Genomic DNA, 22,220 nt, shown 5'->3' on the forward strand with positions numbered 1-22,220 from the left:
GGGCTGTATACGGAGACATGCATGTACTTTGATAACAAATTTCCTTTGAACTTGTATATATTATCTGTCTGTGTTTTCCCATGTGGTTTAACTTGGAAAATGTGTGGGTGCAAGTCCGAATGACGTGTCCCAGCCCAAAATGCAACTCTGCATAAATTTCTGCTTTTTCCTGCCTTTCTCAGGTCCAGGCGACTGTGGTTGGTTTCCTCGCATCCGTGGCTGCTGTAGTGTTTGGCTGGATTCCCGAGGGTCATTTCCAACTGGATCATGCTCTCCTGCTGTGTGCCAGTAGCATGGCAACAGCATTTATAGCTTCCCTCATATTGGGTAAGAAGGAACTCCATAGACCACTCATTTTGTGCTGGTTCAAAGTTCTACTTTACAGTTACATATGTTAGGAATTTGCTGTGGTGCTCACCTTTCCCACCCAGCTGTCTTCACCAATCACCTTCTAGCTATCTTCATTCTTCTCCTCCACCTTTTTTTATTCTGTTCATCTTTCCCCGAAGAAGAGTCTTGGCCCGGAACACTAACTGCTTATTCATATCCATGGATGCTGTCTGACCTGCCAGGTTCCTCCAGCATTGTGTGTGCGTTGCTTTGGATTTCCAGCACCTGCAGATTCTTTCGTGCTTATGATTTGCTGTGTTGCCACGACATGCAACAAAGTAGAGCAATATTCAACAATTCTAAGGAATTATGTAAAATATGGATGCCAGCATGCGTTTAGCAAAGTAAGAAGCATTATAAAGCACAAGAGATTCTGCAGGTGCTGGAAATCCAGAGAAATACGTGCAAAGCCTTGGAGGAACTCAGCAGGTCAGCCGGGGTCTCAGGAGGGGAGTAAAGAGCCAATGTTTAGAGCCGAGACCCTTCAGCGTTATCAAAAGTAGCTTAAAGTGCTTCCAGTGTGGTGACGGAGGTAATAGGTAGAGAGGAGTTGAGGTGGGGTAGCTAGCTGGAATAGTTGACCTGATTAACTGCCTGGGGAAAGAAACTTTTAAGGTGGCGTGAAGTTTTTGTTTTAATAGCTCTATAGCACTTTCCAGAAGAGAGTTTTTGGAAAAGACAGTTTGCAGGGTGGGTGGTGTACACGATCATTTCTCCTGCCTGCTGCTTTGTCCTGGATCCTTACCAGTAGTACAATGATGGGACCAAGAATCAGGCCATTCTGCCTGTCAAATCTGTGCTGCCATTCCATCAAGGCTGATTTATTATCCCTCTCAACCCCGTTCTCCTGCCTTCTCCCCATAACCTTTGACGCCCTGACTAATCAAGAGCCTATCAACCTCCACTTTAAATATACACACGGACTTGGCCATGAATTTTACAGATTCACCTCCCTCTGGCTAAAGAAATTCCTCTTCATCTCTGTTCTGAATGGACATTACTCTGAGTCTGTGCCCTTTGGTCCTAGACTCATCCACCATATGAAACATCCTCTCCACATCCACTCTTATTGTGGCCTTTCAGTATTTGATGAGCTTCAATGAGATACCCCCCCTCACCCCCCCATCCTTCTGAATTCCAGCGAATATAGGCCCCACAGCCATTTTAGACACTTCTTGTATGTTAACCCTTTCATTGCTGGAATCATTCTCAGAACCTTCTCTACACCCTCCCCAATGCCAGCACATCTTTTCTTAGAGGCTCAAAACTGCTCACGGTACTCCATGTGCAGTCTAACATGTCCCTTTATAAAGCCTCAGCATTACATCCTTGCTCTTTTATTCTCGTCTCTCAAAATGAAGGCTGTCATTGCATTTGCTTTCCTTACCACTGATTCAACCTGCGAGTTAACCTTTAGGGAACCCTGCGCAATGACTCCCAAGTCCCTTTGCACCTCTGATTTTTGAATTTCTCCTCAATTAGAAAGTGGTCTATGCTTTTATTTCTTCTACCAAAGTGCATGACTGTACACTTCCCCACACTATATTCCCCCTGCCGCTCCCTTGCCCATGCCCCCAAGCTGTCTGCGTCCTCTGCAGACTCCCTGCTTCCTGAACGTGATCTGCTGCTCCACCTGTCTTCGTTTTGCCTGTAAACTTGGCACCAAAGTCATCAGTTCCATCGTCCAAATCATTGACGTATAACGTGAAAAGAAGTGGTCTCAACACCGACCCCAGTGGAACACTGCTAGTCACTTACTGCTAATCAGAAACGTTCATGGTAGAGCACAGCCAGTGACCTTTTCTGCAGATCTGACAGTTTGCTGTAATTTTCGTACATTGTGAGAGGATGCTACACGAAGCCAGTCAGTAATGGTATTGCTAGTGTTTTCGGTTAATGGCTACTTAACCGCTGTCTGGCCTTTGTGAATGTTGTTTGCTGAGAAGCCAATTACCTCACAGTTTTTAGCTCCCTTGAATGTTGCAATACAAATGGATAAGGTGTTAAAGGTGGTGTGATTTTTTTTTAATGTAACGCTTGGGAAATCATGTTGTATGAAACTTCAGTTAGTCCACACTTGGAGTTTCGTGTGCCAATCAAAGATTACAGGGAGAAAGCAGGAGAAGGGGGTTGTCGTTGTTCCTTTTTACGCCCTGTGGCGTATTGGGCAGTATCTTTTACCGTTTCCGTAGCATTTGGCTTTTTTTTAACGAGCTCAATGCTCAACCCATTGCAGATGAAAAGCATACAAGGATCTGGCCTGTTTCAATCCCGAAACTACTTGCCTCGAAGTCCAGTGCTGATGCCACTACACCACCGGCTAGCTAGATAGAATGGGGTTGAGAGGCATAATGAATCAGCCATGGTCAAATCATGGTGCAGAGTTAATGGGCTGGATGGCCCGATTCTGCTCCTATGTCTTATTGTCTTCTGGGTACTACATTACAGGAAGGATGTGGAATCTTTGGAGAGTGGGCAGATCATTAAAAGTATTTTAACAGGTACAGCAGAGGAGTTGAGACCAGTATAGGTCCACTTAACTTCTCTCCATGGATCCTGCTCTGTAACTGTGAGACAGCAAAGAGCCAATATTCAAGGTCTCTTTTTGTGCAGCTATCATCACTCAAAGGGTTAAGTTACTGGGCTGTTATCATGAGGCCTGAGCTATTCACCTGGAGAGACGAGTTCAAGTCACGCCATGGCAGCTGGGGAATATAAATTCAATTCATAAATAAATCTAGATGAAAGGACTAGTAACAACAGCGTAAAAATGCACTTGCTTCATCAAAGTCCTACAGCCTGGTCTCTCTGTGACTCAAAGCCCACAGAAATAGCTTAGGTGGGAGTCTTGGTTAGCATGGTCCAGTTGGTCCAAAGGGTTTGTTTCCATGGTGTATGACTGCCTCCTAGTGGTTTCTCATTGTAGGAGCAATTAGAGCTGGACAATGGTTACTGACAACACACATCAAAGAGTACTCTTCCTTCAGTTAGTCCTGACGAAGGGTCTGGGCCTGAAACGTCGACTGTACCTCTTCCTAGAGATGCTGCCTGGCCTGCTGCGTTCACCAGCAACTTTGATGTGTGTTGCTTGAATTTCCAGCATCTGCAGAATTCCTGTTGTAATGGTTACTGACAACCCACTTTCTGGCAACGTAACCTGGAAAAGTTTATTTGCATATGAAGATCTGGTAGTATCATCGTTTGGTTTATTATTGTCACATGTACCAAAATAAATGTAAAGCTTGTCTTGCACACTGTACCTACAGATCAAATCATTATACAGTGAGGTAGAACAAGGTAAAGCAATAACGATGCAGGATAAAGTGTAACAGCTACATGGAAAGTGCAGTGCAGGTAAACAATATGGTGTGAGATCATAGCGAGGTAAATTGAGGTCAAGCGTCTAGCTTGTCATACAAGAGTCTGATCAAGGGTCTGATAGGTGGGGTAGAGGCCCAGTGATACAGGCTTTCAGGCTTTTCTGTCTTCTACCTGCTGGGTAGAGGGAAAGTCTGAGGTGGGTGTGATCTTTGAGTCTGCTGGCTGCTTTGCTGAGGCAGCAAGAGATGCAGACAAGGAGGGAAAGCTGGTTCCGGTGATGTGCCGAGCTGTCTCCACAACTCTCTGGAGCTTCTTGTGATTATGGTGCAGAGTATTTGCTACACCAAACCATTCTGCTTCCAGACAGAACGCTTTACATCGTGCACCGAATTTTTTTTTTTTTTTTTTAAATTGGTATGGGTCGACAGGAGCTTTCCAAATTTCTTTATCCTCCTGAGGAAGTAGAGGCATTGGTAAGCCTTCTTGGCCATGATACCAAAATGGTTGGACCAAGACTGGCTGTTGGTGGTGCTCCCAGGAACTTGCAGCTCTCAAGTCTCTACCTGGACACTGTTGATGTAGACGGGCCCATGTAGTAAAATTATACAGCGTAGAAACAAGTCTTAGAAACATAGAAAAGCTACAGCACGATACAGGCCCTTCGGCCCACAAAGCTGTGCCGAACATGTACTTTTTTTTGGCATGTGCCTGCGTGCGAGTCTGTGCATCTGCATGTCCATGCGTGCGACCGTGTTGATGTCTTTTTCATGGCTTTTACAAGGTGCGGAGAGAGAGACTGTGTGGCGCGTCACTCCCCACACAGACATTTTCGCCGTATTTTCCCTTTATTTTATGAGGTTGGGTTGCCATCTCGACACTCAGCCCAGTACGAATGGAAAGCATACTCGGGAGCAGATCCGACTAGTTTCGAACCTGGAAACCTCCGTTCCCGGGTCCGGCGCCAATGTCGTCGCGCCACCAGCCGGCCTGAACATGTACTTACTTTAGAAATTACCTAGGGTTACCCATAGCCCTCTGTTGTTCTGAGCTCCATGTACCTGTCCAGGAGTCTCTTAAAAGACCCTATTGTATCCGCCTCACCACCATCACCGGCAGCCCATTCCACGCACTCACCAGGGCTGAAATGGCTATCACGAGAGGACACAGTTTTAAGGTTCGATCACCACTCTTTGCATTTCATATTTTAAAAAAAAAACAAACATGCCCTTTATCTCCTCTGTACCTAATTCCAAGCACCTTAAAACTGTGTCCTCTCGTGATAGCCATTTCAGCCCTGGGGAAAAAGCCTCTGACTAGCCACACGATCAGTGCCTCTCATCATCTTATACACAATTGTGCCCCTCCTCATCCATACCTATCAATGCTAATCCCATTTCCCCTGCATTAGTCCATATCCCTCCACATCAGGGGTTCCAAACCTTTTTTGTGCCATGGGCCAACACTGTTAAGCAAGGGATCCGTGGACCCCATTTTGGGAACTCTCTGCTCTACATCTTTCCTATCTAAGTGCCTGTCCAAACGCCGCCTTAAGCAATGTAATAGTGTCTATGACTTCTTCATTTCAGTCATCCCGCGAATCGTCGTGTGGTTGTTTCGTGCCCTCCGTCTTTTTCATCTGTACCCGTCACTAGTTCTGAACTAGCTGCTGCAGAGATTTAAGAAATACTTTCTACCACTTTTTGCAAAGTAATTGCCAGGAGCACCAGAGTGTCCAGCATATAAATAGATTAATTTGTTTATTATTATCACGTGTACCAAGGAATGGTGAAGAACAGGTCTTGCATATTGTTCAGAGATAGTTCGTTACAATGCCGTATTAAGGTAGTACATGCAACACGGTACTGGGCCGGTGGTAGAGGCAGATACATTAGGGACCTTTGAGAGACTCTTAGACTCTGTGGATGATAGAGAAATGGAGGGCTACGTAGGAGGGAAGGGTTAGATTGATCTTGGAGAAGGTTATACAGCTGGCGCAACATCGGGGTCCAAGGGCTTGTACTGTGGTAATGTTCTATGCTTTATGCGATTGAAGGAAAAAATCACCGCTGTTCTCCCCATGTCTGCATGGGTTCCCTCCCGTAGTCCAAAGGTGTACCAGTTAGAAGGTTAATTGGTCATTTTAAATAGTCCTGTGATTCGACTAGGGTTAAATAGGTGAGTTGCTGGGTGGCGCATCTCATTAAATGTGTGTGTCAGAGAAGTTCTTTTTTAAGAGTTGAGTGTGTGGAACATCCTGCCAGGCATGGAGGTAAAGGCAGATACGTTACAGATGGTTTAGAGACATTTAGATAGGCACGTGGATGATAGAAAAATGGAGGGTTATGTGGGAGGGAAGGGTTAGATTGATCTGGGAGAGGGTTAAACATCGTGGGCTGAAGGGCCTGTACTGTGTTCTATGTAAAACAGTAACAATGTAGAATAAAGCGTTGCAATTACAGAGAGAGTGCAATGCAGGTAGGCAGTAAGGTACAAGGTCACAATGATGCATACTCTATAACAGATCTGTGAAATGGATTTCGCTGGTAACCATGTGCTTTGCCCAATCACGACTGGAATCTGTGAAAATGACCAAACTGTTGTGAATGTGTACTTTCATAAACATTCAGTTAGAAATCCCAGTGAAAAAGTGTTAACTACTTTGTGTTGATTTTATGGTTTTTCATCCAGGGGTAATCATGGTCGGTGTAATTATTGGCTCCAGGAAGATCGGCATAAATCCAGATAATGTTGCCACGCCCATTGCTGCTAGTCTGGGGGACCTCATCACCTTGGCACTGCTCTCTGGAATCAGCTGGGGTCTCTATATACAACTGCGTAAGTCACACTGAGAAATCCAGTGCTGTTTATTTTGGCAGCCGTCAGCCTTGGTGCTAACTTTGCTTTGTGTACGGGATGCATGTAAAATCAATGTCCTTGTGGTGAGGGAGTTTGATGTGACCAGGTGTGTCTGCATCACAGGCAAAGCTCTCCCCACAGTTGAGCACATTTACATGGAGCGCTGCCATGGGAAAGCAGCATCCATCATCAGAGACCACCCCCCACCATTCAGGTCGTGCCCTCACCATGCTACTACAGTTGGACAGGAGGTACAGAAGCCTTGAGTCCTACACCAGTGGTCCCCAACCACCGGGCCACGGACCGGTAGCAGGCCGCAAAGCATGTGATACAGGGCTGTGAGGAAACAATATGAGTCAGCTGCACCTTTCCTCACTCCCTGTCACGCACTGTTGAACTTGAACATAGAGTTGCCAACTGTCCCGTATTAGCCGGGACATCCCGTATATTGGGCTAAATTGGTTTGTCCTATACGGGACCGCCCTTGTCCCGTATTTCCCCCGCTAAGGTAGAGCGTTCCTATGAAACCGTTTGTAAGCCGAAATGGCGTGAAGCGAAGAAGCAATTACCATTAATTTATATGGGAGAAGTTTCTGAGCATTCCCAGACCCAAAAAATAACCTACCAAATCATACCAAATAACACATAAAACCTGAAATAAATAAAAGAAGGAATGATATGATAAATACACAGCCTATATAAAGTAGAAATAATGTATGTATAGTGTAGTTTCACTTAACAGAATTGGGAAGATTAAGCCAAAACCGATTTGTAGAAAAAGAATCAGCACGTACACGCATGTGCACGTCACGCAAGCGCACACAGGTGTCCGTGCAAGGCTTCGTGGTCATGGTAGTCTTTCTCAGGGTAAACACAAGTGTCTCGTATTTGACTACTACTTTTGTCCCTTATTTGGGAGTGAGAAAGTTGGCAACCCTACTTGAACACGGCCCCCCCCCCCCGCCCCTTCAGCCGGTCCGCAAGAATATTGTCAATATTAAACCGGTCCGTGGTGCAAAAAAGGTTGGGGACCCCTGTCCTACATCAAGTTCAGAAACAGTTATTACCCTCCTCAGGCTCCTGAACCAGCATGGATAACTTCATTCACCACTGATTTTATGACCTACCGACTCACTTTCAAGAGCTCTTTTACAGCTCGTGTTCGGAGTTGCTGGTAACGTAAGTCTTGACAATAACAGCACAATAGCGAACTGGAGTGCCAGTGTCTATCAGTCAAACCCGGTGCCCCCATTGACTCAGACTGGTCTTCTGTGCATTTTCTGGAGAAAATTTTCTACATTTACTGAGAGAAGTTTCAGTTTCCTGCTCATCATCATTCAGGTGTCTTGCCGTTCGGCGTGAGCGATCATGTCTCTCCATCCACCACGGTTCCTGGCCCTCCAAATTGTGGTTGTTGCCCCTCCCCCTCCGTTTCTAACCATGATGTTATTCCATCTTTCATTTTCATTCTCTGTCTGTCCCTGCTTTTTCCTTCCAGCTTTCCAGTTGTAACTAAATGTTCTCATGTCTCTCTTTGCATGATGTGTCCAAAGAATTTTTATTGCTGTTTTCTGATTTTTCTTAAGAAATGTATGTTTTGTTTTTGTTCTCTGTAGAACTTCTTCGTTGGTTATCCTGTCCGTATATGATATGCATAGCATTCTTCTGAGGAAACAAATCTCTGCTGCATTGATTCTTTTTCCCATTGCATTTGTGATGGTCCATGACTCGCAGCCATACATCAATATGGGAAGAATGTAGCAGCTGAGAGTTCTAAGGCGGATGTCAACTGCTATTTTCTTGTTCGTTAGGATGTTTCTCATTTCTGTAAATGCTGTTCTTGCCATGGCTATTCTTGCTTTTATGTCTGTTTCGCATTTGCCATCAGATGTTACCCATGGTCCAAGGTACTTGAAGTTGTGAACTTGTTTCAGGATTTCATTTCCCAATACGATCCTACAGTTTGGGATATCAGGTTTCTTTGATATTACCATTACTTCAGTTTTCTTTTTCTTTAAGGTTAGGCCAAGTCTTTAGCTCTCCGTGTTGATGGTAGATACTAGTTTCTGTGAATTTACTTCCCTGTTTGCTATCAGTACTGTATCATCCGCATAGTGAAAGTTTTTAATATTGTATCCTCCTATACTTATTCCAGCTACTATTCCAGGGAGTTTCCTGCTACTTAAGACTATATACTCAGTGGTCACTTTATTAGGAACAGGAGGTACCAAAATAAAGTGGTCACTGAGTGTATGTTTGTGGTCTTCTGCTGTTCCCATCCACTTTAACATTCGATGTGTTGTGTTCAGAAATGCTCTTCTGCACACCACTGTTGTAACATGTAGATATTTGAGTTACTGTCACCGTCCTGTCAGTTTGAACCAGTCTGGCCATTCTCCTGTGACCTCTCTCATTAACAAGGCATTTTCACCCACAGAACTGCTGCTGACTGGATGTTCTTTGTTTTTCCACACAATCCTCTGTAAACTCTGGAGGGTGTTGTGTGTGAAAACCCCAGGAGATCAGCAGTTTCTGAGATACTCAAACCTCCTCATCTGGCACCAACAATCATTGCACTGTCAAAGCCACGTAGATCTCATTTCTTCCCGAACAACAACTGAATCTCTTGATCATGTCTGTATGCTTTTATGCACTGAGTTACTGGCATATGATTGGCTGATCAGATATTTTCATTAATAAGCAGGTGTGCAAGTGTGCCTAATAAAGTGGCCACTGAGGGTATGTTCTGTGTAAGATGGCTTTGCTGTGAAGTGGACTGTTCGCTGGGTGTTGCACATCTTTGCCTCCGATCTATTTGCTGACACTGTGTTCATTAACCCTTGCTGGGGTGCCGTGTTTCTCACTTAGACCATTTCTGTGATTACAGAAGCGCATCCGTATATCAACCCTCTAGTCTGTGCTTTCTTTGTGGCACTAACCCCTCTCTGGATCATCATATCAAAGAAGAATCCAGCCACACGAGAGGTGCTGTACTCTGGCTGGGAGCCTGTAATTATCGCAATGACAATCAGCAGGTATGACTAGTAAAGCTCTGTGGCTCCATTTTACAGTTACTCTACCAGCTGGTTCCAATGTGCACAAGCGGTTACTCTACCAGCTGGTTCCAATGTGCACAAGCGGTTACTCTACCAGCTGGTTCCAATGTGCACAAGATCTATCTTGGGGTGGAGGGGGGGAGACGCTTGCTGAATGTCCAACTGGGATGTATCATAAATAATGTCTCTGTTCAGAAAACTAGCTGCGGGACGGTCCTAATTTGAAGTGAACTTTGCCTTTGCTATATCCATATGTCTGACTGCTCTACCTAGTAGGGAACCAACTGAGCAAATCTGGGGAGCAATACCTTCCATAGTAAACTGGTTGAATGGCAAGCTGCTTCCAGTCCCCAGATAGGTATGGCACAGTAGTATAACGTGTTACAGCGCTAGCAACCCAGGTTCCATTCCTGCCCCTGTCTGTATGGAGTTCGTACATTCTCCTGTGACCGTGTAGGTCTCCACCAAGTGCTCCGGTTTCCTCCCGCAGTCCGTAGACTACGGGTTACTGGGTGGAATTGGGTGTCACTACCTCATTGGACTGTTACCGTGCTTATCTCTAAGTAAGTAAATAAAACACACCGGACGTCCATATTTGTACCACGCACGAACCGTGGAGAGCATTCTGACTGGTTGCATCACCGTCTGGTACGGAAGGGTCACTGCCAAGGATCGGAAGAATCTGCAGAAAGCTGTAAACTCAGCCAGCACCCTGGGCACTAGCCTCCCCAGCATCGAGAACATTTTCAGGTGTCTCTGAAATGCGACATTTGTCATTAAGGATCCTCATCACCCAGGACATGCCCTCTTCTCACTGCCTTCATCAAGGAGAATGAACAGAAGCCTGAAGACATGCTCAAATGCTTTAGGATATTGTTGTAATCTTGCTTTATTTATTATGTATTGCAATGTACTGCTGCCACATAACAGCAAATTTCCATGGCATATGCCAGTGATATTAAACCTGATTCTAATTCTAATTAACGTCTTCAGCTTTCAGATACAAACTGAGCAGCGACGGAAACGATGAGTAACCCGCTGGAGGAATTCCGTGGCTTGGAGCAGCATCTGGGAGGGGAGAGGAACTGACCATTCGGGTTGAAACTCTGCAAAGACTCAAAACAGTTCCCTTCCTCCACCACAGATGCTGCTCAACCCACTGAGGTCCTCCAGCAGATTGTGTGTTGTTCCAGCATCTGCCGTCACTTGTATCTCCACTGAGCATTGACAGGGATCAAAATCAAGTTCAGTATCACTGACATATGCTGTGAATTTTTTTTTTCGGGTCCACAGAACAGTTAAAATAAAACTTAATTCAATAGGTTGTGCAAAAAGAGAGCAAAAATCATGAGGCGGTGTCCATGAGTTGGATCTTGGTCTGTTCAGAAATCTGATGGTAGAGGGGAAGGTGCTGCTCCCAAAATGGTCGGTTGGTGTGTGTGTATATGTATGTGTCTGTGTGTACAGGCTCCTGTACCACATCCCTGATGGTAGTAATGAGAAGAGGGCATGTCCTGGGTGATGGGGGTCGTCAATGATGGATGTTGCCTTTTTGATGTATCACCTTTTCAAGATGTCTCGATGCTGGGGAGGCTAGTGTCCATGATGGAGCTGGCTGATTTGGTCACTCTATCATTGCCAAGTCATGAGGAATCATGTTATTAATAAAACTACCCCTGCAAGACAGTGAAAATGAAATGTCTCCTCCATCTTCCTTTCTTTAATTTTGTCTTCCCATTTTGTTCACTGCAATCTAATTGGCAACTCTGCATTCTTCGTTATATCTCCACTCAACCTTTTAAAACTGCCTTGTCATGCATCGAGGTTGGTGTTTTCAAAACAAAATTTGGAGCGGTGTCCTGTCAGATTACCTGGACCAGTTTCTGGCAGTGGCAATTTGGAATGAACATATTGGTCACTGCTAATTCTGGTGGCCTGTCTCCACACTAACGTTCTGTGGAAACCAAACGAATGTGAACTTACATCTAGAACATGGGCGTCATCTGCGAAGCTTACGCACAAGAGACTCTGCAGGTGCTGGAAATTCTGAGCAACACACAAGGCGCTGAAGGAACTCAGCAAGTCAGGCAGCATCTAGGCAGGGGGTTAGCATCCTGATGAACGGTCTCGTCCCTAAACACCGATTGTTTATTCATTTCCATAGATGTTGCCTGACTTGCTGAATTCCTCCAGCATTTTCTCTGTGTGTTGCTCAAGATTTCCAGCGTCTGCAGAATCTCGTGTCGTACAGCTCTTTCTATTGTTCCCTTGAGATGTTTTATTGAAAGAGTTGCATTTGTATAGCTCCCTTTGAAGACTGGGAAGTTTTGGGTGCTTTCCAGCCAGTTAACTACTATCTGTAGTATGGTTTTGAAATCACAGCAACCACTTTGCACGTGTTAGTGTGCTGTTCACCAATCTGCGGTGGTCTTCATAAAATGCTGGGTTCAGGCAGCATTTATGGAAGGAAATGATCAGTTGACTTTATGGGCTGAAAGCCTTCATCAGCTGTGTGTGTGTGTATCCGTGTGTGTCTGTGTGTGTATCCGTGTATCCAGATCTCCAGCATCTGTGCATTCTCCTTTGTGTCAGCGTAGTGATCGTGATTGAGAGGTAATTATTGGGCTGGGCACTAGAGGGAGCTCCCACCTTTTCATCAAGGTCATGCAGTGGGATTCTTTATTTTACTTAGAGGAACAGGGCCTTCTGGCCCAGTGAGTCGTGCTTCTCAGCAACCCACCAATTTAACCCTTGCCTATTAACAGGACCATTTACAATGACCTAATAACCGGTACGTCTTTGGACTGGAGGAGGAAACTGGAGCACTTGGAGGAAACCCATGCATTTCGCGGGGAGAACGTATACCCGTTCTTACGGAGGACGCTAGAGTCCGAACTCTAACGTTGGTGTTGTGCTAGCCGCTACGCTACTGCAGTATATGCTTTTACTCCCATTCAAAGGAAGAATTGTTGGCGAGGGGGTGGGGTCAATTTAATGTCAGCATCATTGGGAACAGAGCAGTCCCTCAGCCCTGCCGGAGAGTATCAGCCTGGATTTTTGTGATTGTGTCTTGAGTTTGTTACTCAGTAAAATTAAAACTGAGATAAATAAAAAGAAAGGAGAGAGCAATTAGTGGAGGATCGACGTTACCCGCGTAGAGTTAAAGTGGAAAGTCAGACACTCTTGTTGAATGCCAGTGGAGGTTTGAGCAGCTGTGTGGCCAAGTCCTGCCCGTCCTTGTATTACTTAGATAGAACAGTTTACTGGATTGTCAACATAAAGGAACTATATTTGCACTTGCTGAAGAGTATCTTCCATAGCATTCCTAGGATCTGAAGATAGATTGTCAATATTTTCTTCTTAATACTGCAGTGGTTGTTGCCTCTGCCCCACAAGGGATCAATGTTCGGTCCTGACTTCCAGTGTTGTCTGCGTGGAATTTGCACATTCTCTCTGTGACCCTAACTGGATGAAGAAGTAGAAGGGTTGGTTAGTAAATTTGCTGATGACACAAAGGTTGGGGGTGTTGTCGATCATGTTGAAGGTTGTCATAAGTTGCAGCAGGACATTGACAGGATGCAGAGCTGGGCTGAGAAATAGCAGATGGAGTTCAATCCAGAGAGGTGTGACATGATACACTTCAGAAGGTCAAACTTGAAGACCGAATAATGGCAGGATTCTTAGCAGTGTGGAGGAACAGAGGGATCTGGTTCCAGATCCATAGATCCCTCGTAGTTCCAAAGCAAGTTGATATGGTGATTAAAAAGGTGTAGGGTGTGTTGACCTTCATTAATTGGAGGATTGGGTTCAAGAGCCGTAAGGTAATATTGCAGTTCTATAAAACTCTGGTTAGACCACACTTGGAGTATTGTGTTCATTTCTGGTCACCTCATTATAGGAAGGTTGAGAAAGCTTTAGAGAGGGTGCAAAGGGGATTTAGCAGGGTCAAAGGGCATGTCTTTTGGGAAGAGGTTGAGTGAGCTACGCCTTCTCTCTTTGGAGTAAAGAAGGACCAGGAGGTGACTTGATGGAGGTGTACAAGAGGCATGGATAGAGCGCCTTTTCCCCGGTGTTTCAAGTGAGTGGAGAAGAATAGAGGACATGCCAAAAGCAGGTTTCTATACACTGCCAGGCTGGTGATAGATGCTGATATAGTAAGGACATTTAAGAGATTGCAGACAGGCATGTGTCTGTAAGAAAAGTCAGAACCAGGTTTAATATCACTGGCATATGTCATGAAATTTGTTGTTTTGTGGCAAAAGTACATTGCATTATGTAATAAAAACTAAATTATAGTAAGAAGTATATTTATATATTTTAAAATAAATTAAATAACCAGTGCAGAAGAAGAAAAGAGAAGTGGTGAGTTAGTGTTCATGCGTTCAATATCCATTCAGAAATCTGGCAGGGGGGAAGAAAACGTTCCTGAATTGCTGCCTGTGTGTGTTCAGGAAGGTTTTGGGCTGTCTAGGAGAAAAGGGTTGGATTGATGATAGAGTAGGTTTACGTAGGTCGCAAGGACCATGCTCTATGTTAATAAAGTACAGGAAGTATAAAACAATGTTTTAAAGGCTTCTATGTAAGCTGTATCATAACTGTACAATGTGATTGTATTTCAGCGTTGGTGGACTGATTTTGGATAAAACAGTATCTGATCCAAACTTCGCTGGGATTGCAGTTTTCACCCCAGTTATCAACGGCAAGTATACTTACTTCTGCCAGCCTTGGGATAAGGGGGTTGGAAAACTACTAAATGCATAGAGAAAAGTTTAACTTCAGTCCCTCTCACCTCATCCACCCGCCTGGCTTCACCTGTCAGCTTGTACTCCTCCCTCTCTTTCTCACCGCCCCCCCACCTTCTTATTCTGGCTTCTTCCCCTTTCCTTTCCAGTCCTGATGAAGGGTCTCAGATCGAAACATTCACTGTTTATTCCCTTCCATAGATACTACCTGACCAGTTGATTTATTTTCAGCGTTTTGCAGAATCTCTTGTGTTTACAGATTGTTATACTGACTTGTACCGCCTTGCCCTCTCTTTCTCTCTCCGCAGGTGTTGGCGGAAACCTGGTGGCCGTGCAGGCCAGCAGAATTTCGACCTACCTCCACCTGTCCGCAGTGCCCGGTGCGGCACCGGGAGGCATACGTAAGAGCTGCCCGAGCCCCTGCCGGACCTTCTGTAGCTCAGGTGAGGACTGTCTCGCATGATCTGCATGCAGAGCAGTTAGAACACCGCCATCTGATCTCATTCCTTGCAGCGTCCCATTGAACGGAGTTAAAGCTGTGCCTATGACCTTGGAGAAACTCAGCTGAGGGACCAGACTCTCTCTGAATTTGAAATCAATTAGAAAATGTTAAATATCTTATAAATCTTCAATGACTTTTATTTCATCTTTATGTTTTCATACAACATTGGAAGAAGTTATTCAGCTTAATTAAGCTAGGACAGTTGTCTAAGCATTCCTATCAAAGTTCAATTTTAATTTGTTGTCAAAGAACATACGTTTCCATATACTTAACCCTGAGAGTCATTTTCCAATAACCGTAATAGAATCAGTGAAAGACTGCACCAACAGGCCATAGAGCCAGTGTGTGTAAAAAAAAACAACAAACTGTGCAAATACAAGAAGAAAGAAACAATAAATAAATAAGCAGTAAATATTTGTGATTTTTTTTTAATAAATGACCTGGATGAGGAAGTAGAAGGGGGGGGGTTAGTAAGTTTGCTGATGACGCAAAGGTTGGGGGTGTGGTGGAGGGTTGTCAGAGGTTACAGCGGGACTTCGAAAGGATGCAGAACTGGGCTGAGAAGTGGCAGCTGGACTTCAACCCTGATTAGTGTGAAGTGGTTTATTTTGGTAGATCCAATTTAAAGACAGAATATAATATTAATGGTAAGACTCTTGACAGTGTGGAGGATCTGAGAGATCGTGGGGTCCATGTCGATAGGACACTCAAAGCCGCTGCACAGGTTGACAGTGTTATTAAGAAGGCATATGGTGTGTTGGTCAACCATGGGATTGAATTCAAGAGCGGTAAGGTAATGTTACAGCTATACAAGACCTTGATCAGACCCCACTTGGAGTACTGTGTTCAGTTCTGGTCACCTCACTACAGGATGGATGTGGATACTATAGAGAGAGTGCAGAGCAGATTTACAAGGATGTCGCCTGGATTGGAGGGTGTACCTTAGAAGAATAGGCTGAGTGTACTTGGCCTTTTCTCCTTGGAGTGACGGAGGACGGGTGGTGACCTGATGGAGGTGTATAAGATGATGAGGAGCATTGATCGTGTGAATAGCCAGAAGCTTTTTCCCAGGGCTGAAATGATTAACATGAAGGGGCATAGTTTTAAGGTGCTTGGAAATGGGTACCAAGGGGATGTCAGGGGTAGGTTTTTCACACAGAGTGGTGGGTGCATGGAATGCACTGCCGGCAGCGGTGGTGGAAGTGGATACAATAGGGTCTTTTAAGGGCCTCTTAGATAGGAACATGGAGCTTAGAAAAATAGAGGGCTATGCACTAGGGAAATTCTAGGCAGTTTCTAGAGTAGGTTGCATGTTCGGCACAACATTGTGGGCCGAAGGGCCTGTAATGTGCTGTAAATGTCGATGTTCCAGGTAATATCAAGATCATGAGATGAAGAATCCTTGAAGTGGAGTCCATAGGTTGTGGGGAACATTTCAGTGATCGGGCTAGTAAAATTGAGTGAAATTATCCCGTTTTGGTTCAAGAGCCTGATGTTTGAAGGGTAATAAATGTTCCTGAACCTGGTGGAGTGAGTCCTGAAGCTCCTGTACCACCTTCCTGATGGCACTCCGAGAACACAGCATGACCTGGATGGTGGGGGTCCCTAATGATGGATGCTGCTTTCTGTGTAAATGTTGTTCAGTGGTGCAGAGGGCATTACCCATGATGGATTGGGCTGTATTCACTACTTTTTGTAGGATTTTCCATTCCAGGAAGAGGTGTTTCCATACCAGGCTGTGATGCAGCCACTCAATATACTCTTCACCGTACATCTATAGAAGTCAAAGATTTAGATGCTGAATCTTCACAAGCTCCTAAGGAAGAAGAAGAGGTGCTGCTTTGCTTTCTTCGTAATTGCAATTACAGGTCCTCTGAATTGATAACACCGAGGAATTCAAAGTTTGGTGGAGACCCCCTCCACCAGATTAAAAGTAATTATACCAACATCATGATCAAGAATCTTTCTCCTTCAAATACCAATAGAGTTCTTTACTTCTTCAATCATTTGAGCTCAACCTTGGCTGCTTCACGTCTGATCCTCTGATGAGAACTGGCTAATGGATCTCTGGTTTCCTCCTCCTGGTCAATAATCAGCTCCCTGGTCTGCTGACATTGAGAGGTTTTCACATTTCCCAGCTTGTATCTCTGTAATTTGTCCTTTCTGATCCAAGAACCAGCTCCACTCCCAATCACCTGAGTTTCCCACCGACAGTGTAAGATGATGAGTTGTATAAGATGGTAAGAGATAAACTTCTATAGATGTATAGTGCAGAGTATACTGACTTGCTACATCACAGCCTGATATGAAAACACCAATCCCTTTGAGTTACAACAAGTAGTGGATACGGCCCACTACATGGATAAAGCCCTCCCAACCATTGAGCACACCTACATGAAATACTGTTGTAGGAAAGCAGCATCCATCATCAGAGATCCTCACTACCTAGGCCATGCTCTTTTCTCGCTGCTGCCATCAGGTAGAAGAGATAAGAGCCTCAGGACTCACACCACCAGGTTCAAGAGCAGCTAGTACCATTCAACCATCGGGCTCTTGAACAAAAGGGAATAACTGCACTCACTTGCCCACCCAATGATCTTCCATTAAACACTCTGTTTTATTATCTCATGTTCTCATTATTTACTATTTATTTATATTTGCACAGTTTGTTGTCTTCTGCAATCTGGTTGATCTTTCATTGATCCTGTTACAGTTGCTATTCTATAGATTTGTTGAGTATGCCCACAAGAAAATGAATCTCAGGGTTGTATATGGTGACATATATCTACTTTGATAATAAAATTTGCTTAGAACTTTGAAAGAGTGGACAGCCAGTGCTTGTTACCCAGGGTAGCAGTTCAGAATAAACAAGTTCAAGAACTTAGAGATGCATTTTTTCTGTGGCAACTTGTGACCTGAAACGTGAAAAGGTTTTGAGAAAGAGTTTAATTACTTTCAAAAGAGAACGAGAAACAGTTCATCTTTCTGAACTCTGAGGAATAAGCACTGAGTCAATAGCTATAGGGTGACTGTCACAGACTATGGGTAACTACAACTTCGGCATTTCCCTGTGAAACTCGAGAAGTTCCAAAATTGCCATCAGGTCCTCAAAGTGACAACAGTGAATAGTTTTGGTTCCTCTGTAAAATCCTGGATTTGTAAATTTGCCCAGGAGTTTGAAATCTAATTATTCATTAAAAAGTTGGGTAGAAAGGAGCAATCAATCTCTTCCAACCAATACTGATGTGATGGAGCCAAGGTTGTAGAAGAAAATAACTCTATTGGTATTTGAAGGAGAAAATTTCTTGGTTATGATGTTGGTATAATTATTCTTAATCTGGCTCATGATGTTTTTAAGCATGAAAGCTGGGAGCTGCTGGTGATCACCACACAACTGGAAAATGTCGTTGGGTTGGTGATGGTGCAGGGGGAAATCATGAGGGGTATAGATAAGGGTACACATTCACAGTTGTAGTAGTAGTACGGTCACTTAAAGTGAGTTTGATGTTCTCCTGAGGGGTTATTCCTTTAATGGAGAATGTCTTTAACATGGGGAGGCTGATGCACAGGCAGCCACCACTCGTTGGCATGGGATGCAAGACAATTAGAGAGCCTTCATTGCTGTAGTGTTCCTCCACCTTCACTGGCGCTGTAATGAGTCATCATCTTCTGCTGGCTCCACAGTTGGGGTCTTTGTTGGATCGCTCTTTGTCTGGAACCTCCCCCCTGACCTAACCCCCCCTCCCCTCCATGGGTGACGCTACTCCAGTCGGCATTGCTCTCAGGAACTCACAAGCCACTTCATGACAAGATGATGATCTTCAGAGAAGCAATCTGGCATTGATACAGGCCCTTCGGCCCAATCATTCCATGCTGACCCAACTAGTTTCATTTTCCTGTGCTTGGACCGTATCTCTCAAGCCCCACATCTTTGTGTACCTATCCAAAGGGCTTTGTAAATGGTACTCTCGTACTTGTATCAGCCTGTCGCTTACCCCACCCCCAGCACAGGGGAGTCTAAAATCAGAGACTGTAGATTTGGGGTGAGGTGGGGGGGTGGGGACATTTCATGCGGGCCTCTGAGACCTCTCGTCAATGTTCCCACGAAGGGTTTCTGACCGGAAATAGTGACTCCACATCTCTTCCCGCAGAAATGACCAGACCTGTCGAGTGTTTCCAGAGATTTTAGATTCCCAGTACCTGCGGTTTTGTTGACTGTAACAACTTCAGGGCACCCCTGTTATTTATAGCCAATTATGTACTTTTGAAATGGTTGCTCCTGTAATGGGGAAGTATATTGTATGCACGCACACTGTGTCCCTCACATATAAGATGTAAGACGTAGAGCATAACTGCACAGTGCAGGCCCCACAATGTGTCGTACTTTTAACCTCTCAGATCAACCCTTCCCTCCCACGTAGCCTTTCATTTTTCTATAATTTAGCTGCCCATTTAAGAGCCTTTTTAATAATGACCAGATTAGTCTGTTTTTGAGAATTAATTGAAAGGGAAATGCTGCCCAGTCACTGGGGAGTGCTCAGCTCTATGGCATTATTAACAATCCACCAAAAGACGTCACAGGGCTTTAACTTAATGCCTCATTCATAAGGCCACGCATCATCAGGTCAGCTAGACTTTGTCCGTAAGTCACTGGAATGGGACTAGAACCTTCTGGCTGTGGGTGACAACATAACTACACCAAGACTAAAACTTTCAAACGTAATTAACTAGAACAAGTTCAGTTTAACTTATAACGATCCACAAGAAATGGCTCACTGAAAGAGCTAAATTAACTGAGTTTTATAAACCACTCCCCCGCCTTGTTCGTTCTTACAAAAGAGCCAGCAACCACAAAACCAAACAAATGAAGCTAATAATTCCCTGCAGCTTCTTGTCTGCAGATCCTATTCCTCTTTATTGACGTAAACAGAAGTAATATATCATGGCACTAAAATCCAAATAAGTCACAAACACTGAAATAAATCTTCTCAATAGATCGACCCACAAAATTCTAACCCAAACAATCACTCTTGTAGCAACATATCCATATTTCTGTTTAGGTTTTTAAAACTCGTCTTCCTGTTGAAAAACTAATAAACTTCTCACCTTCCTGTTGAAATTTCTAACCACTGTTGGTAAATGGTCACATCTGCTTATCTGTGTTTCCGTGCCTGTCTCCAGCAGCTGTTTTGGACGGAACCAGACTGTTCAGGACCTCGTCGGCCATCTTGTCAGCAAGGCTATACGTTTCATAATGTTGGCTGACTGTAACCTTTCCCTTGACTTGCGCTCAGTGGCCACTTTATTGGGTACACCTTGCAACTTAAGTGTGGTCTTCTGCTGTAGCCCATCCACTGCAAGGTTCAACAGGTTATGTTACCAGAGATGCTCTCTGCACTCTTCCTGTCGCAGCAGCCTGAAGGAGGGTCACAGCCCAAAATGTCGACTGTTTATTCCTTTCCATAGATGCTGCGTGACATGAATTCCTCCAGCATTTTGTGTGTGTTGCTTTGGGCCTTCCAGCATCTGCAGACTTTGTGTTTACACCCTTCATTCTAGCCTTGTGTCTCTGTCCTCTAATGTTAGACCCCCCCACCGCTAGACGGGAAAAGTTTTCTAACAACCCTATCTATGCATCTCAATGTTGTAAACCTCAGGTTTTCCCTCAGCATTTTCTGCTCCAAAGGAAACAATCCCAGCATTTTTTCAGTTCTCTTGTTTACTAGTAAACATAGTGCAAACAATTTCTCGCAACACACATCAAAGTTGCTGGTGAACGCAGCAGGCCAGGCAGCATCTCCAGGAAGAGGTGCAGTCGACGTTTCGGGCCGAGACCCTTCGTCAGGACTAACTGAAAGAAGAGCTAGGAAGAGATTTGAAAGTGGGAGGGTTTCCTGGCCTGCTGCGTTCACCAGCAACTTTGATGTGTGTTGCTTGAATTTCCAGCATCTGCAGATTTCCTCGTGCTTGCGCAAACAATTTCTCAGTTATATTGTCTCTTCCACTTGCCTCAGTCACCATTTCAGTTCTAGAGTCCTAAATGCTGATGTTTCCTTGGCCTTTAGATTCAATATGTGAGTGTCCCTGCTATAGTGGAAGGTAACCCACAATACTTGGTAACAAGAGGAGCCTTTCATGAATGAGAAATGGAGTGGCACAATGCCAGCGATCACTGACTGGGGCTCATTTCCCGCCGGTGTCTGGAAGGAGTTGGGAATTCTCCCCGTGACCATGTGGATTTCCTCTGGGAGCTCTGGTTTCCTCCCCCACTCCAATAGCCAAGTAGTTAGAGTTGTTAAGTTGTGGCCATGCTATGTTGGCATGGGACTCGTGGACTGTCCCCAGCACAATCCTCGGAGTGGGTAGGTCATTGACACAAATGGCACATTTCACTGTATGGTTTACTGTACATCCGATCAATAAAAGGTAAATTTTAACTCCTAATGGCAGTTGCAGAATAACCTGCAACAGCGGAACGACAAGGTTTGAACTGATGCTGGGTTGCCTGAGCAGTTGTGTAGCAGAAGTAATCTCTTAGTCAGCGAATGAAATGAAAATCTTGGAGTTCTTCAGTCAATAGGTTTTGTGATGACAGGGTGTAGGTTTCTCTGACTTGTCAACTGAATCTCCCTGCATTATTACCATCGGAAAGAGGTACAGAGGCCTGAAGACCCACACTAATGTTGCTCAGGGTCTTTGACTGGATATGTGTTTTCTTGCATGACTGTTTTTCTTTGCACTCTGCTTTGTATGTTCCACAACTTGGCCCCAAAGGAACACTGTCTCGTTCGGCTGCATCCATGTGTGGCTGAATGATAATTAAATTTGATTTGATTTTGACCTGATTTAGGAACAGCTTCTTCCTCTCCACAATCAGATTTTCTGAGTGGTCCACAAACACTACCTCATTATTCATCATCTGAACGATACATTTATTTTGTAACCCTTAGTAATTTCCATGTCGTGCACTGTGCCACCGCTGCAGAACAACATATTTCACAAAATGTCAGTCATAATAAATCTGACTTTTATCCATGATCAGTTTTGTGATTGCCCTGTGCTGAATTCTCTGTATTGCCTACTGGATAGAATAAGCATTTGTATCTTCTTTTGCAGATTTAAATTCAAGGTCGTCTCGGGTGTTGTTTCTTCTTGTTGTACCTGGACACTTGGTATTTTTATACATCATCAATTCCATGCAAGGGGGACACACGACACTCACACCAATATTTATCGCATTCTACATGATGGCTGCTCTACTGCAAGTATGTTCCTTACTGAAATTCAAAATGTATTCTGGCTGCTCTTATTCCAAATTAGAATTCTGCAAAGCTAATTTGGACTGGTATTGGT

General features: G+C 44.4%; 1 protein-coding gene across 2 annotated transcripts in view; it reads left to right on the forward strand.

Annotated features, from left to right (window-relative positions):
• The window catches only part of LOC134355418 (solute carrier family 41 member 1-like), a 70,823-nt gene that overhangs the window by 41,815 nt on the left and 6,788 nt on the right, over positions 1-22,220 (forward strand). For both annotated transcript variants that reach the window (XM_063065270.1, XM_063065269.1), the window contains exons 5-10: positions 183-327; positions 6,400-6,546; positions 9,455-9,602; positions 14,243-14,322; positions 14,674-14,808; positions 21,984-22,132. In XM_063065270.1, coding sequence (XP_062921340.1) covers positions 183-327; positions 6,400-6,546; positions 9,455-9,602; positions 14,243-14,322; positions 14,674-14,808; positions 21,984-22,132 — 804 coding nt within the window. The remainder of the gene's footprint in view (positions 1-182; positions 328-6,399; positions 6,547-9,454; positions 9,603-14,242; positions 14,323-14,673; positions 14,809-21,983; positions 22,133-22,220) is intronic.

The sequence above is a fragment of the Mobula hypostoma genome, chromosome 13 (genome assembly GCF_963921235.1).
Source record: "Mobula hypostoma chromosome 13, sMobHyp1.1, whole genome shotgun sequence".
Taxonomy (NCBI): domain Eukaryota; kingdom Metazoa; phylum Chordata; class Chondrichthyes; order Myliobatiformes; family Myliobatidae; genus Mobula; species Mobula hypostoma.